At 32.6% G+C, this 26,733-nt stretch overlaps 1 protein-coding gene across 1 annotated transcript; it reads right to left on the bottom strand.

Moving 5' to 3' along the window:
• Window positions 1-13,890: 13,890 nt before the first annotated feature.
• On the bottom strand, window positions 13,891-14,283 carry LOC107956132 (uncharacterized). The gene has a single exon (XM_016891867.1). It carries the CDS (start codon window positions 14,281-14,283, stop codon window positions 13,891-13,893), a length of 393 nt encoding a protein of 130 aa, XP_016747356.1.
• Window positions 14,284-26,733: the final 12,450 nt, after the last annotated feature.

Here is a 26,733-nt window from a genome sequence, read left to right as displayed (position 1 = left end):
TAGTTTCTATTAGTTAATTGATTAATTTAAGATAGGTAAAGGGGTTTATGTGGCAATTATGCCATATTTAAAGGTTAGGCATGGTTGATTTTTTTTTATTACGTTAATATATATGTTTTATTAGTTAATTAAAAGAAAAGATAAATTAAGTTGTAATAAAATAAATACATAGGCATAATCTCTTTCATTGTTCTTTAACCACCGAAAAAACACCGTTAAAATAAAAGAAGAAAGCTTCAAGCTCCCTTTCCATTCGGTCAATTGCATGTAACTGTTACTAAGCTCGTTTTTAATGATTTTTTTATGTTTTTGTTATTGGTTTAGCTTAATCTAGCTAACTCGGGAGTCAATTTGTAAGATTGTTAAAAATTTAGCAGTTTACCATGAAAGAATTAAAAGTTTTTGTGAATTTAATTGATAGATTATTAAGGTTGGTAGTTAAATATAATTATTTTGTTAAGTGATTTTTTATGATTTTAATGTTTAGGGATTTATTTGTGAAAATAGTAAAATTTCATGAAAATAGTGTGAAATGATGAGAAAAATGGATTGGAATGGACCTTAGGAAAAATCAGCTAGTTTGGTTTTTCATTGATTGTGGTTACTTTGTGAGTTTCGGGTTTAGGGACTAAATTGCATAAAAGGTAAAACACTGGGGGTAATTTTGTAAATTACCCATTGATAAGGGTTATAAGTTGAATAGATTACATTAAGTTATTTGAATAGTTTAATTGAATGAAAATTATTATTTAGATCAAGAAACGAACCAAACTGATCTAAATCGAGGAAAAGCTAAAGTGTCGGATTAGTCGCCGACCTTGTTTTTGCAATTGTTTTTGTCGAGGTAAGTTCGTATAATGGTAAACTAGTTAATTTCTATTTTGAATGAATGCTTAATTAAGGTTATGCTTTATTTAACTTTTATTGAATATAAATTGTTAACTAGTAATTTGGAGTAAATAGTAATGTTTATTCAATTGATGCATATTTATGAAAAATATGGAAATTTATGGATGTATGTTGTAACAATCCATTTTTCAGTGGTTTCGAGGCCACAAATTCGACGAGTAAGCTTGTAAATATTATTATTTAATATTTACGAGTCAAATATAGTATTAAAATAAATTTTTAATTGGCAATTTATGCTATTTGAGTGAATAATTAGGTTCAAGTGGTATGACTCTAAAGTCAAGTGGTTTTAAAAAATGAGGTATTGGGACCTCATTTCTATAAACTGAGCCATAAACATTTTATTAAATATTTACAAAGTGCTATTAAGGTTGTATTAAACTTTCATTAAGAAATTTTGATGTTTAAGTGATTAATTAATTGGAAAGGACTAATTTGTAAAGATGTGAAATTTAATAACTATAGCTTTATTTGTATTTAATGGATATAAAAGCATGAAATAAGGGCCTTAAGTAGTAATTCAACCAATTTTAAGGTTAGTGGATGATCATGGTTTTGCATTCAGTGAAATTTGGTTTAATATTTAAGGGTAAAATGGTAATTACCTAATTAAGCTTAAAATTAAGTAAGGAAAAAGATGATATCTTTTTATTTGGAGAAAGGGATGACCGAAACACCATTTTTTAGGGAAGAAGCATTCGGCCAAATTGATTTTGATGCATGGTAAGTATTTTGATTCCGTTTTAATGATTTTTATGTTTTTAGGCTCGTATTAACTTAATCTAGCTAACCTGGGGGTCAATTTGTTAAATTTTTAAATGTTTAGAATTTTACCATGGATGAACTTGAGATATTTTTGCAAGTTTATGGTAGAATCTTAAACTTGGTTGCTAGATAAGATTATTTTGTAAAGTAGTTTTTGGTAGTTTTAATGTTTAATGACTAAAATGTGAAATTAGTAAAAGTACAAGGACTTGTTGTGAAATAACAAAAAATATGGGCTGTAATAGGGTTCCAAACAATTCAGCTTAACTTGAAATTGAATAAAAATGGTTAATTTGCATGTTTTAGGCTTAGGGACTAAATTGTATAACAGTAAAATGTTGGGGGCAATTTTGTAAAAATGTAAAAAGGGATTTAATTGCATAAAATGAATTGATTTTTTCTGTTAGTAAATTGAATGAGATTATTATTTTATATCAAGAACAAATAGAAAATCGAGGAGAAGAGAAAATTATCAAATAGCCCCTATACTTAGTAATTACTGCAATTTAGTCTGGTAAGTTCGTATGAACTGTAATCGTTATAATGTTATTTAAATTATATGTTTGCTATGTTGTTTGTAATGTAAATGAATTAATATATATGAGAATGTATCCACATTATGACGAATTGAGAGATATCTAGTCTCGGTTGAACCTTAAGAATTCTTAGGATACAAATGACATGTCATTAGGGATTTCATGTTTTGGGTGCTGGTCTTGAATGTCCTACCGATGACTGAGGTCCTGCATTTGTTGCGGGTTCTCCATAGCTTGTGTGAGCAGCATCATGTAGCTTACATTCTGACCCACAGCTCGTGTGAGCAGACCCATTTCACAACTCGTGTGAGCATTGATGTAAATGAAAGGTTCGGTTATTTGTAAAGACACACTTTGGTTGAGCTTTCCGAGTATCCAATGTAATTCTAGATGGTTCAACGGGTAAGAAAAGGAATGGAACGGTAAGTGACTTGATGGAAAGGATCATGGCTATATGAAAGGGTTAATGCTTATGTAATGTATCCTATAAAATTCTACTTATGATGTAAACGAGTTTATATGTGTTGTTGATAAACTTATTAACATATGAGTTCGATGATACTTGAATAGGCTTATACTAAACTCATAACATTTGTAATGATTTATGTTTAATCTATGAATTGTGATTTTGAAATTAGTAAGTAAGCAAATGGAATAAAGCATGATCATATAACAATGATGATGAATTAAATGTTATGTTTATACATGGTTAATTTCATATGTATCATGAACAAGTATACTAACTTGTGAGTTTGATGTTGTTATATAGGCTTTATTTAAGCTTATGGCGTTGGTAAAGGTTTATACTTATTCTATAAATTTTTATTATTGAAATGGTAAGTTATGTTTTAAGTTTATACGAGCTTACTAAGCATTCATTACTTACGTAGTTGTTTTCCTCGTTTTATAGATCATCGGAAGCTCGATTTGGTTGGAAGCTCATCGGAGACTTATCACACTATCCAATAGACAATTTGGTAGTTTGTGAGTAATTTGACTAAGGTTTATAATGACATTTATAGGGTGAATTGAAATGGTATTATGGTGTATGTGTCAACGGTGTTTTGTCATGTATAAGCTTTGGAAAGCTATGTTGGTTTGGTACACTTTGATGCAATTCCACGATATGTGATTTTGGTTACTTTAAAGTGCTTGTCTATTAGGTTATCTTAGCATGTTGACGATGGCTTGAAAATGATTGCTTGTGACATGTTTTAGCTCATATCTGAGCTAGGTTATCATGTATGGAAATGGTAATATTATCATGTATAGGTCTTTTGTCTTGATAGCTCATGGATGTATTAAATGGTTGATTTACTAAGTTTATGTAATACCCCTAACCCTTATTCGTCGCTGAAATAGGGTTAAGTGATATTACCGAACCTTACAGAATAAATACAAACATTTTATAACATTTAATAAGCATGTTTAAAACCAATCATAAAATACCCATATTGTCCATTGTATGAGCCCTCGAGGCCCAATATACTCCATAGAAGTGAATCGAGACTAAATTGGATACTCAAGGAATTTTTTGCAAAATCTCAAAAATTTTCTTAGGTGCAGAGGACACATGCCTGTCTGGCCAGCTGTGTGGCTCACACGGCCAGGAGACACGCCTGTATCTTAGGCCAATTGGGCATACGATGTGAGCCACATAGCCGTGTCCCAGCCCGTGTGTTAGGCCGGTGTAAGGTGCAGGGGTCACATGGCTGAGCCATACGCCCGTGTGCTAGGCCGTGTACAAAAACCAGGGAATTTTGTTTCGAAATTTTAAGATACAGAGGACACACGACCAAACCACACGCTCATGTGCTAGGCCGTGTGTCACACACGGCTTAGACACACGCCTGTGTCTCTGCCCGTGTGGACAAAAATAGGTCATTTTAAGGCCACTTTTCTCACCCAATCTTGATATTAACCTATGCACAACAATTTCCACACTCACAAATTACAACAAGACCTTCAGTTCAAGCCAATATCAAGTTTTTATAACTAACATATCATCACATATATTCAAATATCTTAACTTACCAAATTAACTACTTACACCTATGTGCATATTTTACTAAATTCAATAATTCAAACCATGCCTCAATATTCCTTTAATTAACCCTCATCTAAACATTTTAAGCATAACATTTTAAGCATACTTCATACATGATTAATCCATACTCATATAAGTTGATTTGAAATATAAACAAAGTATAACTCTTAATATTTACACAAACCAACTTTACTTAAAACCATTACAACCCTATACATGTCATATAAACCAAAATATACATTGCAAAAACTACCAGATAAAATTAGATAGTGAAGCTTGATGTATTGATCTGATCTTCTGACCTCACGTTAATCTACAAGGACAATAAACAACACGAGTAAGCTTAATGAAGCTTAGTAAGTTCAATAAGTTAAACATATAACTTACCAAACTTGATATAATAATTTAATAGTAAATTAATCATACATTCTCCCTGTCAAACACAACATAATTTGATGAACACACTTCCTTCAAATCAATATCAATAATATTATTAAATTTCCAACATTAATTTCATATGTCACTTGTCAAATCTTACCGAATCGGAGAACAGCTTATGGATATGAGTACATCATATTCAAAAGCCCGAAGGCTGCATAGAAGCACATAAGTGCTAAACAGAAACCCATAAAGGGTTGAACGGAAGCTCATAGGAGCTGAACGGAAACCCATAAGGGTTAAACCGAACCTCATATGAGTTAACAGAAGCTCGTGAGAGCTAAACGGAAAGTAAACACGAAAGTTTGCAACAAATGCCGAACCTTGATTTACTTGGGTACATTTGATGTTAATTCATCCTTTGCATTTATCGTCAATTCATTCTGTACATTTTACCGTCAATTCATCATTTGCCACAGAACGATTCTACTCAATCCCGCGTTCCACTCGTTTTGAGCATTCAATTCAATTTCATATTTTTAACAATAATCTTATTTTCGACAAAAGATACGAATAAATACATAATACCATTCATTAATTTAATAAATAAACATTAAAGTTTAACCATAAGAACTTACCTAGGTTGAATTGTAGGATTTGTAGTAGTTCAGGGACTATTCTGCTAATTTCCATTTTTCACGATTATCTACAGGCTCTTGATGTAAAATATAAAATTATTTATTCATTAGCGTATATTTCAGTTACAAATCACTTCACAATTAATACTCCTTAATTTTAAAAATTTCATAATTACCCTAATTTTGACCACTTTTGCAATTTAGTCCCTCACTAATTAGTCTACCAAATGAGCTAATTTTTTTCTCAACTGATAATTTATCTAAAATTTCTAAGCTATTATACAGCTCTTGATATTCAAAATTTGAATAACAAACCCTAATCTTTAATCTTTTCACATTTTGGTCTTAAAATCAATATATTTCAAAATCACTTAATAAAATCATCATATTCCAAAATTAAAGCTCCAAAACTATGTTAGTTCATCAAAAAATCCAACACTCATCAATGGTAACTTTCAAAATTTCCAATAAAATAAAAAACTATTGAAATAAGCAGTTGGACCTAATTGTAAAAGTCTCAAAAACATAAAAATTTCAATAAAAAGGCAAGAATTGAACTCACATGAAGTAAAAATATGAAAAACCAGCTTTAAGAGCTCTCTTATGGCTGTTTTTGACTGAAGATTGATGATGAAATGTCTAGAAAATCATTTAATTGCTATTTTATTTGTTTAATTTATAAAATTTATAGTTTTACCCTTAGTTCACATTATTTCATTATTTATTTCTATACTCATGCCGCCCAGCCAATATAATTTAACCCTAATTTCCCTTTAAGTTCTCCTTATTTATTATTTGGGCTATTTAATCATTATTTCTTTAATTAGCAAGTTTTGCACCTTTTTTAATTTAGTTCTTTTTAATTAATTAACTACTAAAACATCAAAATTTTCTAATGAAACTTTAATACTACCTTAATGACACTTTATAAATATTTACAAAAATATTTATGGCTCGGTTTTTAAAATCGAGGTCTCGATACCTCATTTTCTAAGCCATTTAACCTAATAAATCTTTATAAAACACAAATTACTAATTCAGAAATCTTCTTAAAACCAAATTTGACTCATAAATACTAAATAATAAAATTTACGAGCTTACTTGTTGGATTTTGGTGGTCTCGAACCACTGTTTTCGACACCACTGAAAATTAGGCTGTTACAACTCTCCCCCGTTTAAGAAATTTTGTCCTTGAAATTTGTTACCATTAAATAGGATCGAATATTGTGATCTCATCGATTCTTTTATTTCCCTAGTAGCCTCCTCCGGACCATGACGATGCCACAACACTTTTACTAATGATACTCGTTTATTTCACAATTCTTTAACCTCTCGAGCCAAAATTCTCACCGATTCTTCCAAATACGTCATATTTGGTTGTAGTTCAATCTCGCTATGAGGAATCATGTGTGAAGGATCAGATTTGTACCGCCTCAACATCGATACATGAAATACATTATGAATTTTCTCAAGTTTTGAAGGCAGAGCTAATCTATAAGCCACAGGGATGATTCTTTCAATAATCTCACACGGTCCGATAAATCTTGGGCTCATTTTCCTTTCCTACCGAATTGTAACACTTTCTTCCAAGGAGAGACATTTAAGAACACTCAATCACCAACTGCAAATTCTATATCTCTTCTTTTCAAATCTGCATACGATTTTTGACGGTCAGAAGCAGTTTTCAAACTATCCTGGATGATTTGAACTTTATTTTGAGTTTTTCGGATCAAGTCAACCCCCACTAGCTTGGATTCACTCAATTTAGACCAATACAATGGTGTCTTACATTTTTCTCTCGTAAAGAACTTCAAATGATGCCATTTTTATACTCGATTGATAATTGTTGTTATATGCAAATTTAACCAAAGGTAAATACCTTTCCCAGCTACCCCCAAAATCGAGTATACAACATCTCAACATATCTTCTAGAATCTGAATTACTCGTTCTGATTACCCATCCGTCTGAGGATGAAAGGATGTGCTGAAATTTAACTTAGACCCTAGAGCTTCTTGTAGTTTACTTCAAAATCTCGATGTAAATCTTGGATCCTGATCAGAAAAATTGGATATCGGAACCCCATGTAATCTCACAATCTTTGCTACATATAATTCTGCTAACTTCTTAAGTGAAAAATCTGTTCTGACTGGAATAAAATGTGCCGACTTAGTCAATCTATCAACAATCACCCAGATTGAATCTTTCTTTCTCGGAGTCACAGGTAAACCAGATACAAAATCCATCGTGACATGCTCCCACTTCCGTTTAGGTATCATAAGAGGTTATAACGAACCTGTTGGTACCTGGTGTTCTGCTTTCACTTGCTGACAAATCAAACACTTTGCTACGAACTCACAAATTTCTCGTTTCATACCCGGCCAGCAATACATCCGTTTCAAATCACAATACATCTTCGTACTACCTGGATGAATTGAGTATGTACTATTGTGAGTTTCAGAAAGAATATTATTTTCAAATCTGAATTATTCGGGACACAAATTCTATTACAATAACGCAACATGCCATTATCATCGACGCTATATTCTGAACTCAACTTGTCCTGAACCATCTGTCATTTCAACACCAATTTCAAATCTTCATCTTGCAATTCTCAAATTCGTTGAAGGAACAAAGGTTTCGTTCTCAACTCTGCTAATACATAACCATCCTCATTAAGAGTTAAATAAGCGTTCAACGCTCGAAGTGCAAACAAAGATGACTTTCGACTAACTGCATCCGTAACCACATTAGCCTTTAGGGGTGAGCAAAACTCGATTCGACTCAAAAAAATCGAAAAAAATTCGAATTTCGAGTTAAACGAATCGAGTTATTCGAGTTAATTTAGTTATCCGAATCAACTCGAATTTTTTTTTCAAATTTCGAGTTCGAATCAAGTTGAGTTTTCGAATTCGGATAACTCGAATAATTCGAATATCAAACTATAATATTTTACATTTTTAACCCAAACTCAAAAACCTTTTTACTTTTCCCTCAAAACTTTTACTCCTTCTCACTTTCCCCTCAAAACTTTTACTCCTCTCCCCTCCCAACCCCCCAATCTACTCAAAATCCATTTCCCACCAAAATTTTACTCTCCCATTTACTTTTGCTCAAAATTTTACTCCCCAAAACCCTCAAAACCTGTTATTTTCCCACAAAATTTTTACTCCCTCCCACTTTTCCCCTAAAACTTTTATTCCTTTCCCATCCCACCTCTCATCTACCCCAAACCCTCCCCCCTTCAATTTATTTTCAATATTTTCCCTCCAAAATTTTACTCCCCCTATTTACTTTCCCTCAAAATTTTATTCCCCAAAACTTTTTATTTTCCTCCTAAACTTTTACTTCTCACCTTTTACTCTAAAATAAAAAATCAAAATTATCCAAAAAAAATCACTAAACATAAATAGTAATGATTTTATTTATATCTACTATTTATATTATTAAATTAAATTTCACATTTTATATTATTTATATTATTGAATTGTTTAGGCATATTGAATATTATAATAAAATTGAATTATTAATTATGCCATAAAATATTCGCGTTAAAATTTTATATTTGTATCAATTTCACATTTTATTTTTAAAATAACTTTTATTAAAAAAATCGTATTTTTACATTTAATATATTTTTTAATTCCAAAATACATAGTGACAAGAATCTGAAGATAATTGAAACAACTAAGCAAGCAAAGAAACTAACCAATATATAAAAAATTAATAAATAAATTATGAGGTGATGAAAGTTAATAAAAAATTTGATTAAGGTCGACAAATTTTATTACGATGGGTGACAGTGGTTACAAGGACCCAAAATTATTTTTTAAAATTTAACTCGAACAAATATATTCAATTCAATTCGATTCGAATTCTATCTCACTCGGCTCGATTCGAGAAAACTTCAAATAAAGTTAGGATGATAAAATGAGATTCGAAAACTCGATTAACTCGAAAATTTTCGATTCGATTCAATCGAATGCTCACCCTTATTAGCCTTTCCTGGGTGGTAGTCAATAACCAGGTCATAATCTTTTAGTAATTCTAGCCATGTCTCTGTGTCAAATTCAGCTCTTTTTGATTCATCAAATACTTCAAACTCTTATGATCCGTAAGCTCATAAAATTTCTTGCCATATATATAATGCATCAAAATATTCAAAGCAAATACAATTGTAGCCAACTCGAGATCATTTGTAGGATAATTCTTCTCATGCGGTTTTAACTGTCGAGAAACATATGCTACTACTTTTCCTAATTGCATTAGTACACAACCCAATCCATTTAGAGGCGTATCACTATAAACAACATACGGTACACCCGATTTTGGCTGAGTCAAAACTGGAGCTTCTGTCAACATCTTATTCAACTGATCAAAACTCTGTTGACACTCTTCAGACCAAACAAATTCAACATTTTTCTGTAGTAATCGAGTCAACAGCGAAACAATCATCGAAAATTTCTTGACAAAATGTTGGTAATAAGCCGCTAGACCTAGAAAACTTCGCACTTCTGAAACATTTTTCAGAATTTTCCAATTCACCACAACGGAAACTTTACTCGGATCAACTTGAATCCCATCGGCTGATACAATGTGACCCAGAAATCCAACCTCGTAAAGCCAAAATTCAAATTTGCTAAACTTTGCGTACAATTGCTTTTCTTTTAAAGTCTGTAGCACAATTCTCAAATGTTGTGCATGCTCGGATTCTGTCTTAGAATAGATTAGTATATCATAGATAAACAGAACCAAAAATCTATCCAAATAAGGTTAAAAAATCTAATTCATTAAATCCATGAAAGCAGCAGGAGCATTAGTCAACCCGAATGGCAATACCAGAAACTCATAGTGGCCGTACCGAGTTCTAAAAGTAGTCTTTGGCACATCACACTCTTTAACGTTTAACTAATAATACCTAGATCTAAGGTCTATCTTCGAGAATACTGTGGCACCTTTCAGTTGATCAAACAAGTCGTTGATACGTGGCAGAGGGTATTTATTTTTAATTGTAACTTTGTTCAACTGTTTGTAATCTATACACAGTCTCAAAGAACCGTCCTTCTTTTTCACAAATAATACAAGTGCACCCCAAGGAGACATGCTCGGCCTGATGAACCCATTGTCTAATAACTCTTGTAATCGTGCCTTTAATTCATTTAATTCAGCTAGTGCCATATGGTATGGTGCTACTGATATCGAAGCTGTTCTCAAAATCACATCAATTACAAACTCAACTTCACGATTAGGTGGTAAACCAGACAATTCTTCAGGAAATACATCAACAAACTCACTAACAACCGGTAATTGTTCTAGTTTCGATTCTGAACCCCGGTTATCAAGAATGTAGGCAATAAATGCCTCATTACCTTTATGCATCAATTTCTGAGCAAAAAAGATGAAATAATTCTAACAATTTCTTTCGGATTCTCAGACTCAACATTAATTACTTTTAGTGTCTGACATTTCAGATCAATTCATTTCTCCCTACAATTCACTACATGTAACACCCCTAACCCGTATTCATTGTCGGAATAGGGTTACAGAGCATTACCGGAATATACAGAACATATACAGTTAATTTATATCATTTACTATTCATAACTGAAAACTAAACATATTCAATCATAATATCCCTCAAATGGACCCTCGAGGCCCAAGTTATGTGTTAGAAATAAGTTGGGACCAAATCGGGAACTTAGGGAATTTTTCGCAAAATTTCAAAATTTTTGCTAGGTGCAGGGGACACAAGACCGTATGGCCAGGCCATGTGAGCAAGTGACATACCCGTGTCCCAGGCCGTGTCCAATTGAAAGGGTATACTGAATTGTCACACAGCCAAGCGACGTGCCAGTGTGCTAGGCCGTGTGAGCATACTGACTTCCATAATTAAGGTACAGGGTTCACACGGCCAAGTCACATGCCTGTGTGGCAGGCCGTGTGACACACACGGTTGAGACACATGCCCGTATCTCTGCACGTGTGAGCAATTCGAAACATTCTGTTTCTCAAGTTTTAAGATGCAGGGGACACATGGCCGAAACACACGCCCATGTGCTAGGCCGTGTGTCATACACGGCTGAGACACACGCCCGTGTCTCTGCCCGTGTGGACAAAATAAGGCCATTTCCAAGCCTTATTTCTCACCCAAACTTGTTTTCCACCTACATCAACATTTTAACACATTCACGAACCAATTCAAGACATTAAAATCAGACCAAAACCAAGTCTTAAACTTGACATTTTACACATATAATCAATAAGCCCTTAGGTTTCCCAATAGACAATTTATTAATATATCATTCCAAAACTTATACTTACCTAAATACCAAATGCATATATGCATAATTATATTCATACCTCAAACACGATATCACCTTATATATATATATCAAAACATGATCATTACAAGCCATTGCAATGACTATTTACAACCAAAATAGTTCATCATTTGACCTAACTTAGCTTATACATGCCATTATACTAAAAGTAATTTCATTCATTATACTAAAATGAGCTGAAGGATAGTGTGATCTTGCTCCGACTCGTTTCCAACCTTTACGAGCTTTCGAGTACTATAAAACATAGAAAATAAAACAAAGTAAGCATTTAATGCTTAGTAAGTTCGTATAACTGGAAATTTAACTTACCATTCATTTCCATCAAAGTAAACATACAAAATGCATCCAAGAAATTTGGCTACCCAACTTCATCAAACATGTTAGTCATTGTAATTCACACAATTGTCAAGAAACATGAATGAGCTCATCATGTAATAACTTTCATATACATATACTTTTCTTATCATATTTTCATATAACATGTACATTTTCATAACAAATCATCTCAAGTTCAGTTTAGCCCATGTCGGAACTTTGCCCATTGAATTTGTTTGAAATATCGATGGACACACATGTAGTACACTTAAAGTGTACAAAACTATAATTCGTCAATTCATATTCGGGGGTACTCATTAGAGGACATAATCAGAAAGCAATCTCTCGAGCCATATAACAGGATCTCATGTGAGCCTTACAATAGGAAGTTTATCCGGGCTATAACAGGAAACTCATAAAAGTTTGAAACAGAAAGCTCATGTGAACTTTACTGGTAACTCTGAAAAGCTATTATTAGTAAGCTCCGAATAGCCACATATCAAGAAGTTCAAGCGAGCCATAACGGGTAGCTGATGAGAGCCATATATCGGAACGCTCATAAAGAGCTGCGGTATGTCCACAATACATGTAGGATCAATGTCGATCATATAACAGGACGCTTACAAAGAGTTGCGGTATATTCGAAACACATGCATGATTAATATCGATCGGACGCTCGCAGGAACCATATAACAGGAAGCTCGAGAGGGCTTATAATAGGATGCTCTTTTGAGCTATGGTGTGTCCGCAACATATGTAGGATCAGAACCAATACGGGAAATCCAGTATCTATCGAATTTCATTTTTCAAACGTGATTTAACATTTATCAAGCTTTGTTGGGTATGTAGTCAATTTTATACATATAGAAATTACACAATTCATATATACAACATTCAATTCAATCATATAAATATAATTACAATTTAGTTACACGAACTTACCTCGTTACTTGCTCGAATACAGAAATCTACTAATCCGACAATTTTTCTTTTCCTCGATCTAGCTCCTTATTTGATCTTTCCGGATATATATAAATGAATTTAATATCAATTTAATACATTTCATATTCAATTCAATCCAATTTATATCTTAGGCAAAAGCAAAAGTACCATTTTGCCTCCATACTTTTGATAAATTTTGATTTAGTCATTATGCTCGGAAAATAAAATTCATGCAATTTAATCCTTATTCCAAGCCTAACTGAATTTTTCATATAAAATTTACAACTCATGTATTTCACAAAATTTAGAAATTTTCCATGAATTTTACATCTTTTCAATTTAGTCCTAAAATCACAATTTCATGAAATTTTCCTTTATAAAAGTTGTTTATCTATCAACAACCTTTCATTTTCAGCCATGGATTTCAAAATTTCAACATACTTATCCATGGAAAAATTTTAATATTTTGATAAATTTTCAACTTAATCCCCAAATTAACTAGATTAAGTTATTACGATCTCGTAAATATAAAAATTACTAAAAACGGGACACGATTACTTACCCAATTAAGCTTGCTTGAATTTTTTTCTCTTAGCTAGGGTTTCCATATAAAATTTGGGGAAGATGATGAAGAAAAATTATTTTATTTAATTAATTAACTTATCATCTTTTAATTTTTCAACTTTCCAATTTCATCATTTTCTTTTCATGAACTTTCATGGATGAGTCATTATAATTATCTACTAACTCCATTTAACGGTCTAATTGCCAGATAAGGACCTCAAGTTTTGAATTCCATAGCTATTTAATCCCTCAAGCTATTAGAATTAAAATTTTGCACTTTATGCAATTTGGTCCTTTCTAGCAATTAAACTTGAAATCGGTAAGATTTTCTTAAAGAAATTTTCTTACGTTATTCCTATCATAATGCAGACCATGCAATAATATTTAAATAAATTTTCTTTCTGACTCGGATTTGTGGTTCTGAAACTACTGTTTTGATTTCACTAAAAACGGGCTGTTACGCTACAGCTTCATGCTTCGTTAACCAATCAATTCCTAGAATAACATCAAATTCCCGAAACGGTAGCAACATCAGATCAACAGAGAATTGACAGCGTTTTACTTTCAGTAGGCAGTCACGACAGACTAAATTAACTATTACACTTTCGCCTAATGGATTAGTGACCTGAATATCATAATCAGTAGGTTCAACAGACAATTTCTTTTGTGATACTAATGCAGTGTAGACATAAGAATGCGTGGACCCAGGGTCAATCAATGCATATACAATAACATGAAAAAGATAAAATGTACCAGCAATTACGTCTGGAACTGTAGCTTCTTCTCTCGCTCGGATGGTGTAAGTACGTGCAGGTGCCCTAGCCTCTGACCGGGCAACAGAATCTTTCATACCCGAACGAGATGTTCTAGTAGCACTATTTTGGCCCGAACATCTACTTTGTTGAGAAGTGGCCAACTATTTTTCTTTCTATTTTTCTTCTTCTTTTTGTATTTGGAGATAGTTTTGGATAAAATGGTCAGTGGCTCCACATTTGTAACAGGCCCTAGCTTTACTTCTACATTCACCGAGGTGATTTTTCCCACAATATTTGCATTTGGGCTTATGACATTCTTCACGCTACCCACACTAGCAGTAGGTCTAATAGATACCCCGTAATCAAGTTGATTCGCTTTATTTTTATTTGGTCGATTCGGCATTGAGGTGGCTCGACTGAAATCATATCTAGGCCTTTTAACCGGAAATGCTGAAAATGATTTGAAGGAGCTTCTTTTGCAAGATTCTTTATTCCTTCTATCTCGTTGTATTTTTCTGTTGTACACCTCTTCCATCTTTTGAGCATGATCTGACTGAATGACAAATTCCCGTATTTTAGTACCTCCAATCATCGTTCTGATTTCATTATTCAGCCCTTCTTCAAACTGAATGCACATTTCTTCTTCGGTTGGTACAATTTCCCGGACATATTTGTTGAGGTATACAAATTCCTTTTCATACTCAACTATCGATCTATTTCCTTGACGTAAATCAAGAAATTTCCTCTTCTTTTTGTCTAGGTACCTCTTACAAACTTATTTCTTTTTTAATTCACTCTGAAAGAATTCCCAAGAGATTTTCTCTTTTGGCACAATGGCCACTATTATTGACCACCAATTATAAGCTTATTCTTTCAGTAGTGACACAACACATCTTAGATAATCTTCGGGAAAACAAGCTATTTCCTCAAAAAATCTTATCGTATTATGAAGCCAATACTCATCTTTCATAGGGTCATCATTTGACCTACCTCGAAATTTTTCGGCTCCACACTTTCTGAGTTTTTCTATCAGAGTACGTTTACTTGATTCAGTTACTCGAGGAGGTGGATGTGCAATCGGAGGCTCTATAGGTGGTACAGTAGGGGGAAGAGGTTGTTGAGCCTGATTTCTCTCTTGCATGAATTCATTAAACCATTGATTCATATATCTGAAGAACATATTTTTAAGTTCTTGTTCTTGAGCCGGAGAAATTGGGACATTACTACTTGTCCCATGTTCAGATGTTTGTGCTCTACTATTGACTTCATCATTATCAGCACGTTTAACATATTTACAATCTATAAGAAAAAAAGGTTAGATCGGATCATACACATCACACTATCACATATTTATATGGCATGTATTTCTAGGCACTTTACATACTACGTTCATTTTGAGAATCGACTAAACGGAAGCTCTGATACCAATAAATGTAAAACTCTTAACCCTTATCTATCGTCAGAATAGGGTTATGGGACATTACTAAACCTTACAGAATAAATACTAACATTTTATAACATTTAAAAACGTATTTAAAACCAATCATAAAATACCCAAAATGTCCATTGTATGAGCCCTCGAGGCCCAATATGTGCCTTAGAAGTGAATCGGGACTAAACTGGATACTCAGGGAATTTTTTCAAAATCTCAAAAATTTTATTAGGTGCAGAGGACACAAGCCCGTGTGGGCATACGATGTGAGGCATACGGCCATGTCCCAGTAAAAACTTGGGACTTCTTTTTCAAAATTTTAATATGCAGGGGACACACGACCAAACCACACGCTCATATGCTAGGCCGTGTGTCTACACGGCTGAGACACACGCCCGTGTCTCTGCCTGTGTGGACGAAAATAGGTCATTTTAAGGCCACTTTTCTCACCAAATCTTAATATTAACCTATGCAAAACCATTTCCACACTCAAAAATTACAAAAAGACCTTCAATTCAAGCCGATATCAAGTTTTTATAACTAACATATCAGCACATATATTCAAATATCTTAACTTACCAAATTAACTACTTACACCTATGTGCATATTTTACTAAATTCAATAGTTCAAACCATGCCTCAATATTCCTATTAATTAACCATCATCTAAACATTTTAAGCATACTTCATGCATGATTAATCCATACTCATATAAGTTGATTTGAAATATAAACAAGGTATAACTCTTAATATTTACACAAACTAACTTTACTTAAAACCATTACAATCCTATACATGCCATATAAACCAAAATATACATTGCAAAAACTACTAGATAAAATTGGATAGTGAAACTTGATGTGTTGGTCCGATCTCCTGACCTCAAGTTAATCTACAAGGACAATAAACAACACGAGTAAGTTTAATGAAGCTTAGTAAGTTCAATAGGTTAAACATAGAACTTACCGAACTTGATATAATAATTTAATAGTAAATTAATCATACATTCTCCCTGTCAAACATAACATAATTCGATGAACACACTTCCTTCAAATCAATATCAATAATATTATTAAATTTCCAACATTAATTTCATATGTCACTTGTCACATCTTATCGAATCGGAGAACGGCTTACAGATATGAATGCATCGTATTCAGAAGCCCGAATGCTGCACAGAAGCACATAAGTGCTATATAGAAACCCATAAAGGGTTGAATGGAAGCTCATAGGAGCTGAATGGAAACCCATAAGGGTTAAACAGAAACTCATACGAGTTAACAAAAGCTCGTGAGAGCTAAACAGAAAGTAAACATGAAAGTTCACAACAAATACTGAACCTCGATTTACTTGGATACATTTTCCATCAATTCATCCTTTGCATATACCATCAATTCATCCTTTGCATTTTATCATCAATTAATCCTTTGCCACAGAATGATTGTACTCAATCCCGCGTTTCACTCGTTTTAAGCATTCAATTCGATTTCATATTTTTAACAATAATCTTATTTTCAAGAATATATATGAATAAATACACAATACCATTCATTAATTTAATAAATAAACATTAAAGTCTAACCATACGAACTTACCTGGGTTGAATTGTAGGATTTGTAGTAGTTCAAGGACTATTCTACTGGCTCTTGATATAAAATATAAAATTTTAGAGTTTATTTCAGTTCCAATTCACTTTGCAATTAATACCCCTCAATTTTCAAAAATACACAATTACCCCAACTTTGACCACTTTTGCAATTTAGTCCCTCACTAATTAGTCTACCAAATGAGCTAATTTTTTTTCTCAATTGATAATTTATCTAAAATTTCTAAGCTATTATACAGCTCTTGATATTCAGAATTCGGTCCTAAAATCAATATCTTTCAAAATCACTTAATAAAATCATCATATAACAAAATTAAAGCTCCAAATCTATGTTATGTTGTCAAAACATCCAGCACTCATCAATTGTATCTTTCAAAATTTCCAATAAAATAAAAAACTATTTAAATAAATACTTGGATCTAATTGTAAAAGTCTCCAAAACATAAAAATTTCAAGAAAAAGGCAAGAATTGAACTCACATGAAGTAAAAGTATGAAAAACCAGCTTTAAGAGCTCTCCTATGGCTATTTTTGGCTGAAGATTGATGAAGAAATGTCCAACAAATCATTTAATTGCTATTTTATTTTTTTTAATTTACAAAATTTACAATTTTTCCCGTAGTTCACATTATTTCATTATTTATTTCTATACTCATGCCACCCAGCCTATATAATTTAGGCCCAATTGCCCTTTAAGTCCTCTTTATTTATTATTTAGCCTATTTAATCACTATTTCTTTAATTGGCAAGTTTTTCACATTTTTCAATTTAGTCTTTTTTAATTAATTAACTACCGAAACGCTAAAATTTTCTAACAAAACTTTAATAATACCTTTATGACATTCCATAAATATTTATAAAAATATTTAGGACTCGGTTTATAAAATTGAGGTCTCGATACCCCATTTTCTAAACCATTTAACCTAATAAATCCTTATAAAACACAAATTACTAATTCAAAAATATTCTTAAAACCATATTTGTCTCGTTAATACTAAATAATAAAATTTACGAGCTTACTCGCCAGATTTTGGTGGTCTCGAAAAACTATTTTTGACACCACTGAAAATTAGGTCATTACAGTTTATGTATTTATGACTCGTTAATACTAAATAATAAAATTTACGAGCTTACTCGGCAGATTTTGGTGGTCTTGAACCACTATTTTTGACACCACTGAAAATTAGGTTGTTACAGTTTATGTATTTGAAGTTTATATATAGTTGAAGAAATTATAATGTTTATTAAGACAGGTCTTTTAGACTATTTTAGGGTAATTAAAAGGTATGGTATTTTGGTATGATAGTGATGGCTTGAAAATGGTAAACATGATGTGTTTTGGTAGGTGTTTGAATTAGGTTGTTATGTTTGTACAAAATGACATGTTTTGATAGTTGATGTTTTGGTATGTTTATGGCTCCCATGAATGGTCTATTGGTTAGAAAAGTTAAGATGTTTTGATTGGTATGTTTAAGTGTAATTGGATGATGCTTAAGTCTCTTGAAAGTGTGCACCAATGGATTGGATGTTTATGTATGGTTTGGTTATGAAATTGTTTGATCTTAGGTGAATTTTGGGTTCACATGGCCTGAGACACAGGCTGTCACACGGCCGTGTGTCACTTGTGGTTCCTTAGGGTTCCAAGTCAATGAGTTACACGGCCTAACACATGGCCTAGCACAGGGGCGTGTGGGGCATCTTAGAGAGTTACACGGGTGAGGACACGGGCTGGGACACTATCTTGTGTCACTTGTTCGAAAGATATACTACTTGGGGTGATTGCACAGGCCTGGCCACATGGTCGTGTGACCCATTGTTTCCAATTTTTGCAACTTTTTCCTAAACTTTCCGTTTTGTTTTAAATTGGTCCCGAATTGCTCCTATGTTATTTTTAGGGCCTTGAGGGCTCGATTTAGGGATAGAATGCATGTAATTGAATGGACCATGATATGATTAATTTATTTAAATATTTTGATGTTAAAAGTTTCTGATAGTACGGTAAAGCTCTGTAACCCTAATCCAACCACGGAGACGGGTTAGGGGTGTTACATATGTATTGGAAATGATATAATGAGAAGAAGTTAAAGGTTGGATATGGAAAATGTCCCGTTTGATCCTTGTGAATACTTTGGATACAAATGACATGTCATTAGGGATTATATGGTTTCGGGAGCTGCTCTTGGATGTCCTATCGAAGGCTAAGGTCCTGCATTGGTTGCGGATTCTCCATAGTTCATGTGAGTAGCATCGTGTAGCTAACATCCTGACCCACAGCTTGTGTGAGTAGGCCCATTTCACAGCTCGTGTTAGAATTATAGAGACGATTATAGTTACATGAAAAGGCACACTTTGTGTGAGCATTTCCCGAGTATCTGATGTTATTCTATGTGGTTCGATGGGTAGTTAAGGTTTAAAAATGAAAAGGTACATTCATATAACCAAAACACATTTTAAACACACTTAAAGCATTTCCCGAATATGAACATCATTTTACCAATTCACATATTATATTCCTAATTATCCTGACTTTAACTCGGACTCGAGAAGGATACACGAATTTCAACCAACATACAAATCTGACACCTAATGCCTTATTGGAACATTCGAAGTATATAAATTATGCCCAATGCTCATCGGTATAAGTGAAGAAAAAGGCGTGCCCAGCACTCATCAGAACATTTGAAGAAAAATGTGCCTAATGCATATCGTATAATCCGTACACAATCTATCCTATGGCATGCCAACTATATCCAACTCTGCCCAAATAGTTAATAGGGTAACCAATGTTTGATTACACTACACAATCCTATACATATATCATTTCTCATTCAATTTCATAATTACATTTAAATTCATCATCGGTTCAAAACTTTCTCGTAGCACATAACACATTTCAACCCATTTTCATATCACATATCATGTATAAATTAAATCATTCTACTTTCTACTTTGTTCAATTCGATCCAATATCTCAATATTCAATATCAATCACAACGAATCAATTTATACAACAATTATATACTCAACTTGAAACTCAATCATGCAAATAACATGAATATGTAAACAAGAAAATTGATTTCGAATCATAAAAGTACAAACTGAATCCTCATGTTACTCATCGACGACTCTCGCTTTTCCTTTCTCTCTCAATGACCCCGAGTCGTCTTTAGTTACGTACAAAGCCAAACATATTTTTCATTTTATTCAATTTAGTCCCTATACTTAGGATATGCATATATTTCAATGTTTAGCATTGGATCAAAATCTGATTCCACATTATTTCATTAGGGGCCCTATACTTTCTATTCCTAGCATAATTTCATAACATGTTTTCAATTTATTTAATTTGGTCCCTAATGCTTCAAAGTTAAGTACCAAGCTTATTAAGCTTTACAAGTTACTCCTTATCATAATATAAGCTTAATTTCTATTAATTTCAAGCCTAATTCATCAATTTCTCAATAATGAAAACTTGCGAAAAATTCAAAAATTGAACAAATAGATACTTGAGCTACCTAAATCAAGCTCCCATGATCACAAAAAATCTATAAAAATTATGTGACACCCCAAACCTGGCCTAATCGTTAAGGCCGAATTCGAAAAGCTACATTGTTAACTGGAATGGCCCAAGAAATCTATCGTATTTTTCAAACGTACTTTTAAACCATTTGCATAAATGTCTCGAAAAACCTTCCTAAAACTTCCAACATTGCTTGGAATATTGAATCATCCCTACTCTCTTGATTTCTGCCTTTAGCAGTAGACACATTAACAATGCCTTTTGTATAAAGGTCAGACACAAGTTCTTAAAAAAACTAACAAATAATCTTGAGCTACTCGATATTGCACTCCTCGAAAATCATATACCACGAGTTTGCATACATCGGGTTTTCATATTGCATTCTTGAGTCTAAAGTTTTATGTTAATCTATAGTTCAAAAATAATGCATTTAACTATTTCTTAGATGTTTACAGTTTAAGGTTTATAGTTCTAATGTATAATTTTAAACAGTATAATCTTAATGTTTATCTACATTTTAGCAGTGACAATACTAACATCGGAACAACATTGGAGTTCTCAAATTTTTTTTGGGAAAATTTTCTTGTGAAATACCCCTTTCAAATATGCATGAACACTCAAAAAAAATTCACAATCCGAGTTTTGAACCCCCAAACTCGGCCCAGTCATTAAGGCTGAATTCAGAAAGCTACATTGGCCACTAGAATGGCCTAGAAAATCTTTCGTAGTTTTCAAATGTACTTTTAAACCATTGGCATAAATTATTTAAAACTAGCGAAATCGAGAATTTTAGAAATTGATGACTTTAGTATTTTATTTGAAAAAAGTTTGATCGTTGTTCAAAACTTTCGTAATTTCAATCATATTTCAAAATCAGTCATTTATTTATTCAAAAACAAAAATCACTTGGTTATTCATCGTTATCCAGGAAAAAAATGTTATTTTCAGAAATTAAATATCTTTAGAAATCCCATTTGTAATCATTAGTAATTTTGAAAACAAAGTCTAATTTTATTAAAAACAAAACTTCTCTCTCAGCATTGTAGCGGAAAACAATAATGTTAATATATTTTTATATGAATCTCAACGAAAAATTTTACTGAAATCATATTTTGTTAAAAACCGATATTTTATGTAACTTTGATAAAGCATCAATAGAATATTTAAAACCTCAAAAATCAAGTCGTGGTTTTGTCTAAAACTCATTTCTCATTGTCAAAGTGGAAAAGAGTAATTTTGTCAAGTTTTAATAAAAACCAAATTTCATGCATAATTTTATCAAATATTAATTTATGCATTTTTTTAAAACTTAATGTTATGCAAGCAATTTATGCAAATCAGAATGAAAAATCCTTAAAATACAGTCTCATGCCACAGTCCAACTCAAACTTATTATAAACCCAAAATATCAAAATAAAATTCAATTATTTTAATTTAAAAAAATCATCCAAGAAACTCGTCCAATTGTCGTCATCGAATCCTAACCTCGGGGTTATCTGTAAAATCAGAAAACTAAAGGGGGTGAGCTATAAAGCTCAGTGTGAGATTGACATAAACACAATCACATACATATAAACATATACATTATACAATTATAATAATCATATCAATTTCATATAAAACAATATTTCACATTTATACTATACATGATCATTTTAATGCACATTTCATAAAATGATGCAGATTTTATGAAAACGGTACTACCCATTTCCGTTACACGCCAAAATCGAGTTCCCCAGAACTCGTCCATCCAACACACCAAATTATGAACAGTGTCACCAAAATCGCAGATAAACTGCCAATTATCAATATAGTGGACAAGCCACCATAACCGCAAATAAATTGTCACATACTTCCACCTTTCACATATCCCACCCCATGCATGTGATATGGCCAAAATCACTCAAATCATATAGGCATGTTTAACATGCAAATCACATATTTACACATGGTACCAAAATTTCACATTTTATAATCATACGAATATCACATATGCCATATGATCACTTAACATGAGAATGAGATTTACATATTTTTCAAATCAGTAATAATCATCAATATCACACAACATGCTTTTCACAACATATACGGTTTGGAAGTCACTTACTTGCCATAGCCCATAACGATGGCTTTATCTCTCTTTATGGATACATAATGTATCCTTATCAAACAACATAATTTAAATAATAACATTTTTATCAAGATAAAAAAAAAGACTTAATTTTTTTTAGTATTAAAACCCACACTTGATAGTAGATCCATTGCAAATCATCACTCTAAAGAAATACCCACATTCAGATCTAATCGATAGTTTATCTATTTATCAACAAAAGTGATCTTTCATTAGGGTGGTCATTTTTAAACAATTTATAAGATACATCAATTTAAAAAAACTCTTATCAGCACTTACTCTATAATAATCAATCAAAGATTAATCTCGTTTCCAAGGTTAAGGGTTTTCCGAAATGGTTTCGATCGGCCCTCATCAAAAGTAGAATACAATTCATTAATAGTTAAAGGAAAATGCATTAAAACCCCTTAAACACATTCAGCCTATAAGAAAAAATAGGAAAGAAATAGTAAACTTCATTACACTACCATACTCTATCTCGATTAAAACAAGAGGGTCGAAGAACCACTGTGCTTTTGAATCGGAGAAGGATGAGAATCTAGAGAAAATGATTACTTGAAAAAGTGAGTCACTCAGTTCAATATTTTAAAACATAATATTTAAACTTATTGAAAAAATGAGTCACTTAGTTTACTACAAGGATGATAGAGGTTGGAAAATGGTGAAGAAAAGAGAAAGAATCATCAAAGTTGGTGGAAGAGCGATTGCGACGAAGGTGGAGGTCCGGCGATAGAGGTGTTATACGGAAGAGGAAGAAAAAAAGTGTTACAACACTAGAGAGGACAAAGAAAAGAGAAAAGTAAAGAAAATGAGTTGTGGTTGCGGTGACGGGCGATGGTTGCCGCAGTGGTGGAGGGTAGTGCTAAGAATGGCGGTGGAACGAAAAGAAAAGAAGAGGAGGATGGGTGATGAAGTGGTGGTGTTAAGGTTGAATGGTGGTAGCTAATTGTGGAGGAAAAGGAGGGAAAAATCAAAATAATGGTGGTTCAAGGTTGTGCAAAAAGGGAAGAGAGAAAAGAAAGGAGCAAAGGAGGGGGATGGAAAAAATGAACAGGAAAATAAAAGATTAACAGCAAAAGTTGTCATTCACCTTGTCCAAGTTCAATGTATGGCACACAAGGTAAGGGTGAAGAAAATAGGCATGTAGAGGGGACAAAGGAGCAAAAAAGGGGTCATGGGTGTAAAAAGGGGTCTTAATGAAGGAAGATTGACTTACACACAAGGAAAGAATCTTTCCCCATGCATGGCAACTAGCATGGACGGTTTTGGGGGGTGTTGACCATTAAAGTTGGCAAAATTTTAAATAAAAAGATGGAGAGTGTGGAGACTTGAGCCTAGGACCTTTAAGAAATGATTTAAGCTTCTAATCACTAAGCCAACTCACTTCCTTGTGATTATTTTAACATAAACTATTTAAAAACATGGGATGACCTTTGCTAAGGGTTTGAAACAAATTTGTACCAAATAGAAATTAACGAGAGGGAAGGGATTCAAACTCAGATCATCTACGGCAGCTCCATCACTACTCAATCACTATAATTGATATTTATTTATTATCAAATGTGCTAAGGTCATCTAAAAAATTTAGACATGACCATTCTCTGTACATTAACCCAATTCCTACTAACTCGATTTTTTGGGAAGTAACAAATTACAAGGGCTTCGTTGCCTTGGTAGCTTTTTGGCCAAATGCTTAAAGAAAGTAAGCTTTCTTTGCTTCAAAAAAATTGTGGATAGTAAAGAAGATGATGAATTATCATCTTTCTCCACTTACTTTAATATTTATACGAATTATCATCTTTCTCCACTTAGTTTAATATTTATACCATGCTTAGCCATTGAATAATCTTACTTAATTAACTTAATTAAGGTTTCTTATACGTTACTTATTTATTAATGAAGCTTAGTGTTTTCCAACATCATCATCCACTATCGGTTACTTATTATTGGTTTATTTATCATTTTAGTCCATTGAATAATTGCTATCTAGGTGTAACACCCCTATACCCGATCTGGCTATTGGATCAAGTATAGGAATGCTACATTGGTTGTCATAGTAATGGAAAATAATACTCTAATTAATAGAATTCCATATATTTTGATTTCACTATCATATATTTCCAAACATCAAGATTCAAAATAAACTCGAATACATTTTCCAAACATTCATACTTTTAAATGAAATTATGGTACATGGACTAAGGATCAATACTTGACAGAAGGTATTGATGCCCCTGTCAAGTATCGATACTGTTTTTAACTTCGATGTTTTGAAAATTGTTTAAAAAATTCAGTAGTATCAATACCACTTAAGAGGTATCGATACCATCACCAGGGTATTGATACTCTAGTAAGGTTTCGGTACCTTGGTTGAAGTATCGATACTTTATTCTAAGTATTAGTACTTTACCCTTGGTATTGATACGAAAACATGGTTTGATGTTTGAAATTCAAGGAAAATTACCGGTTTCTAAAACTTTGCAATTAAGTCCCTGCACACCAAGTACTTCAACACAACCAAACCAATTCAAAATTAAAGTATATAAATAAACTATAATACCAATATCTTATAACTCATCGTAAACATAATAAGGATTTTAATTAAGTTTACGAGTTAATAAAGTTTACAAAGTCTTACATTTTAGTCATCCTTACTTATGTTCCATACCATATTACCTATGTGCATGCCATACTAAACCAAAATTTAGTGTCATACTCGTTTTTCAAGCTTGTAGATGTGATCAGATGAGCTGACCACGATCACTGTCCTAGCTCATTGAATCTATCTTCTACCTACGCGTTAGAAACAAACACGTTAAACCAGTGAAGTCTTAGTAAGTACAACCATAATTTAAATATTTTATTTAATAACAACTAATATATATTTAATAAAAATAAACTTACTTCATTTCAACCAAAATCCCTATGTTCAAAATTTAACTCATCCAGAACTTACTAAGACTTACCATGACATTTATTGATATCTTAACTCAAATTTCACATACTAGCCCAATGTAGACTAAATTGAACACTTAGGATATACAGAACATATAAAAAGGTGCACTGAGGTGCATTCATGTAGTAATGAGCACCGTTGTGCATTCGCATAGCAGTGAGCACTATAATGTTTAACAGAATAGTAAGCGCACTAGACTTCCTTAATGGCATGCCATCTATATCCTAATAGTTCAAATCTAGTGTACATGGGCTTCATTTTTATTAAACCATAGCATTTATTCAATCAAGAAGTATACTATAACTTTTCAATTCTCATAATTTGGTCATTTTCTTCATAATACAACGTGACTTGTAAATTTACTTTATATTTAATGCACATAGCATAATCACTTTATCATTTTTTTTCTATTTAGGTCCCTTTTTCAATTATCAACATAAACATTACATATCCACAACTTAAACTAGAATTTAAATCTTTCACATAAATTTTCATTAAAGATTACTATACATATCAAATACTACTAATAATTAAATTTGATGCAAGCATTAAGGCCCAATCAATGGAGCATGGACATGATGGGCTAACTCTACCTCAAGGCCCTATTACAAGATGGAAAGCTCAGAAAATCAAGTCTAGATTAAATGTAGTAGTCCAAAAGTTTGTGACGAAGACACTACAAGCTCATTCAAAGGAAAAAGGAGATCAAAATTCATTTTCTTAGCTCATTTCCATCATATATGAAGATCCAAGAGTCTAAAGAAAACAAAATTCTAAATCTTGGTCTAAGAAACCACATTTTGGAGTTGGAATGAAATGGATCACACTGATGAGCTTAAACAAGCCTAATCTTGCAACAAATGGATCTAGATGCACATGGGGACGTCTATAAACTCATCTT

This window comes from Gossypium hirsutum, chromosome D07, assembly GCF_007990345.1.
Source record: "Gossypium hirsutum isolate 1008001.06 chromosome D07, Gossypium_hirsutum_v2.1, whole genome shotgun sequence".
Lineage (NCBI taxonomy): Eukaryota > Viridiplantae > Streptophyta > Magnoliopsida > Malvales > Malvaceae > Gossypium > Gossypium hirsutum.
This window is presented reverse-complemented; position numbering and strand designations above follow the sequence as displayed.

Bases quoted from the DNA above. Each gene is read 5' to 3' on its own strand.
- LOC107956132 (XM_016891867.1), bottom strand. From the start codon at position 14,283: ATGAAAGATTCTGTTGCCCGGTCAGAGGCTAGGGCACCTGCACGTACT.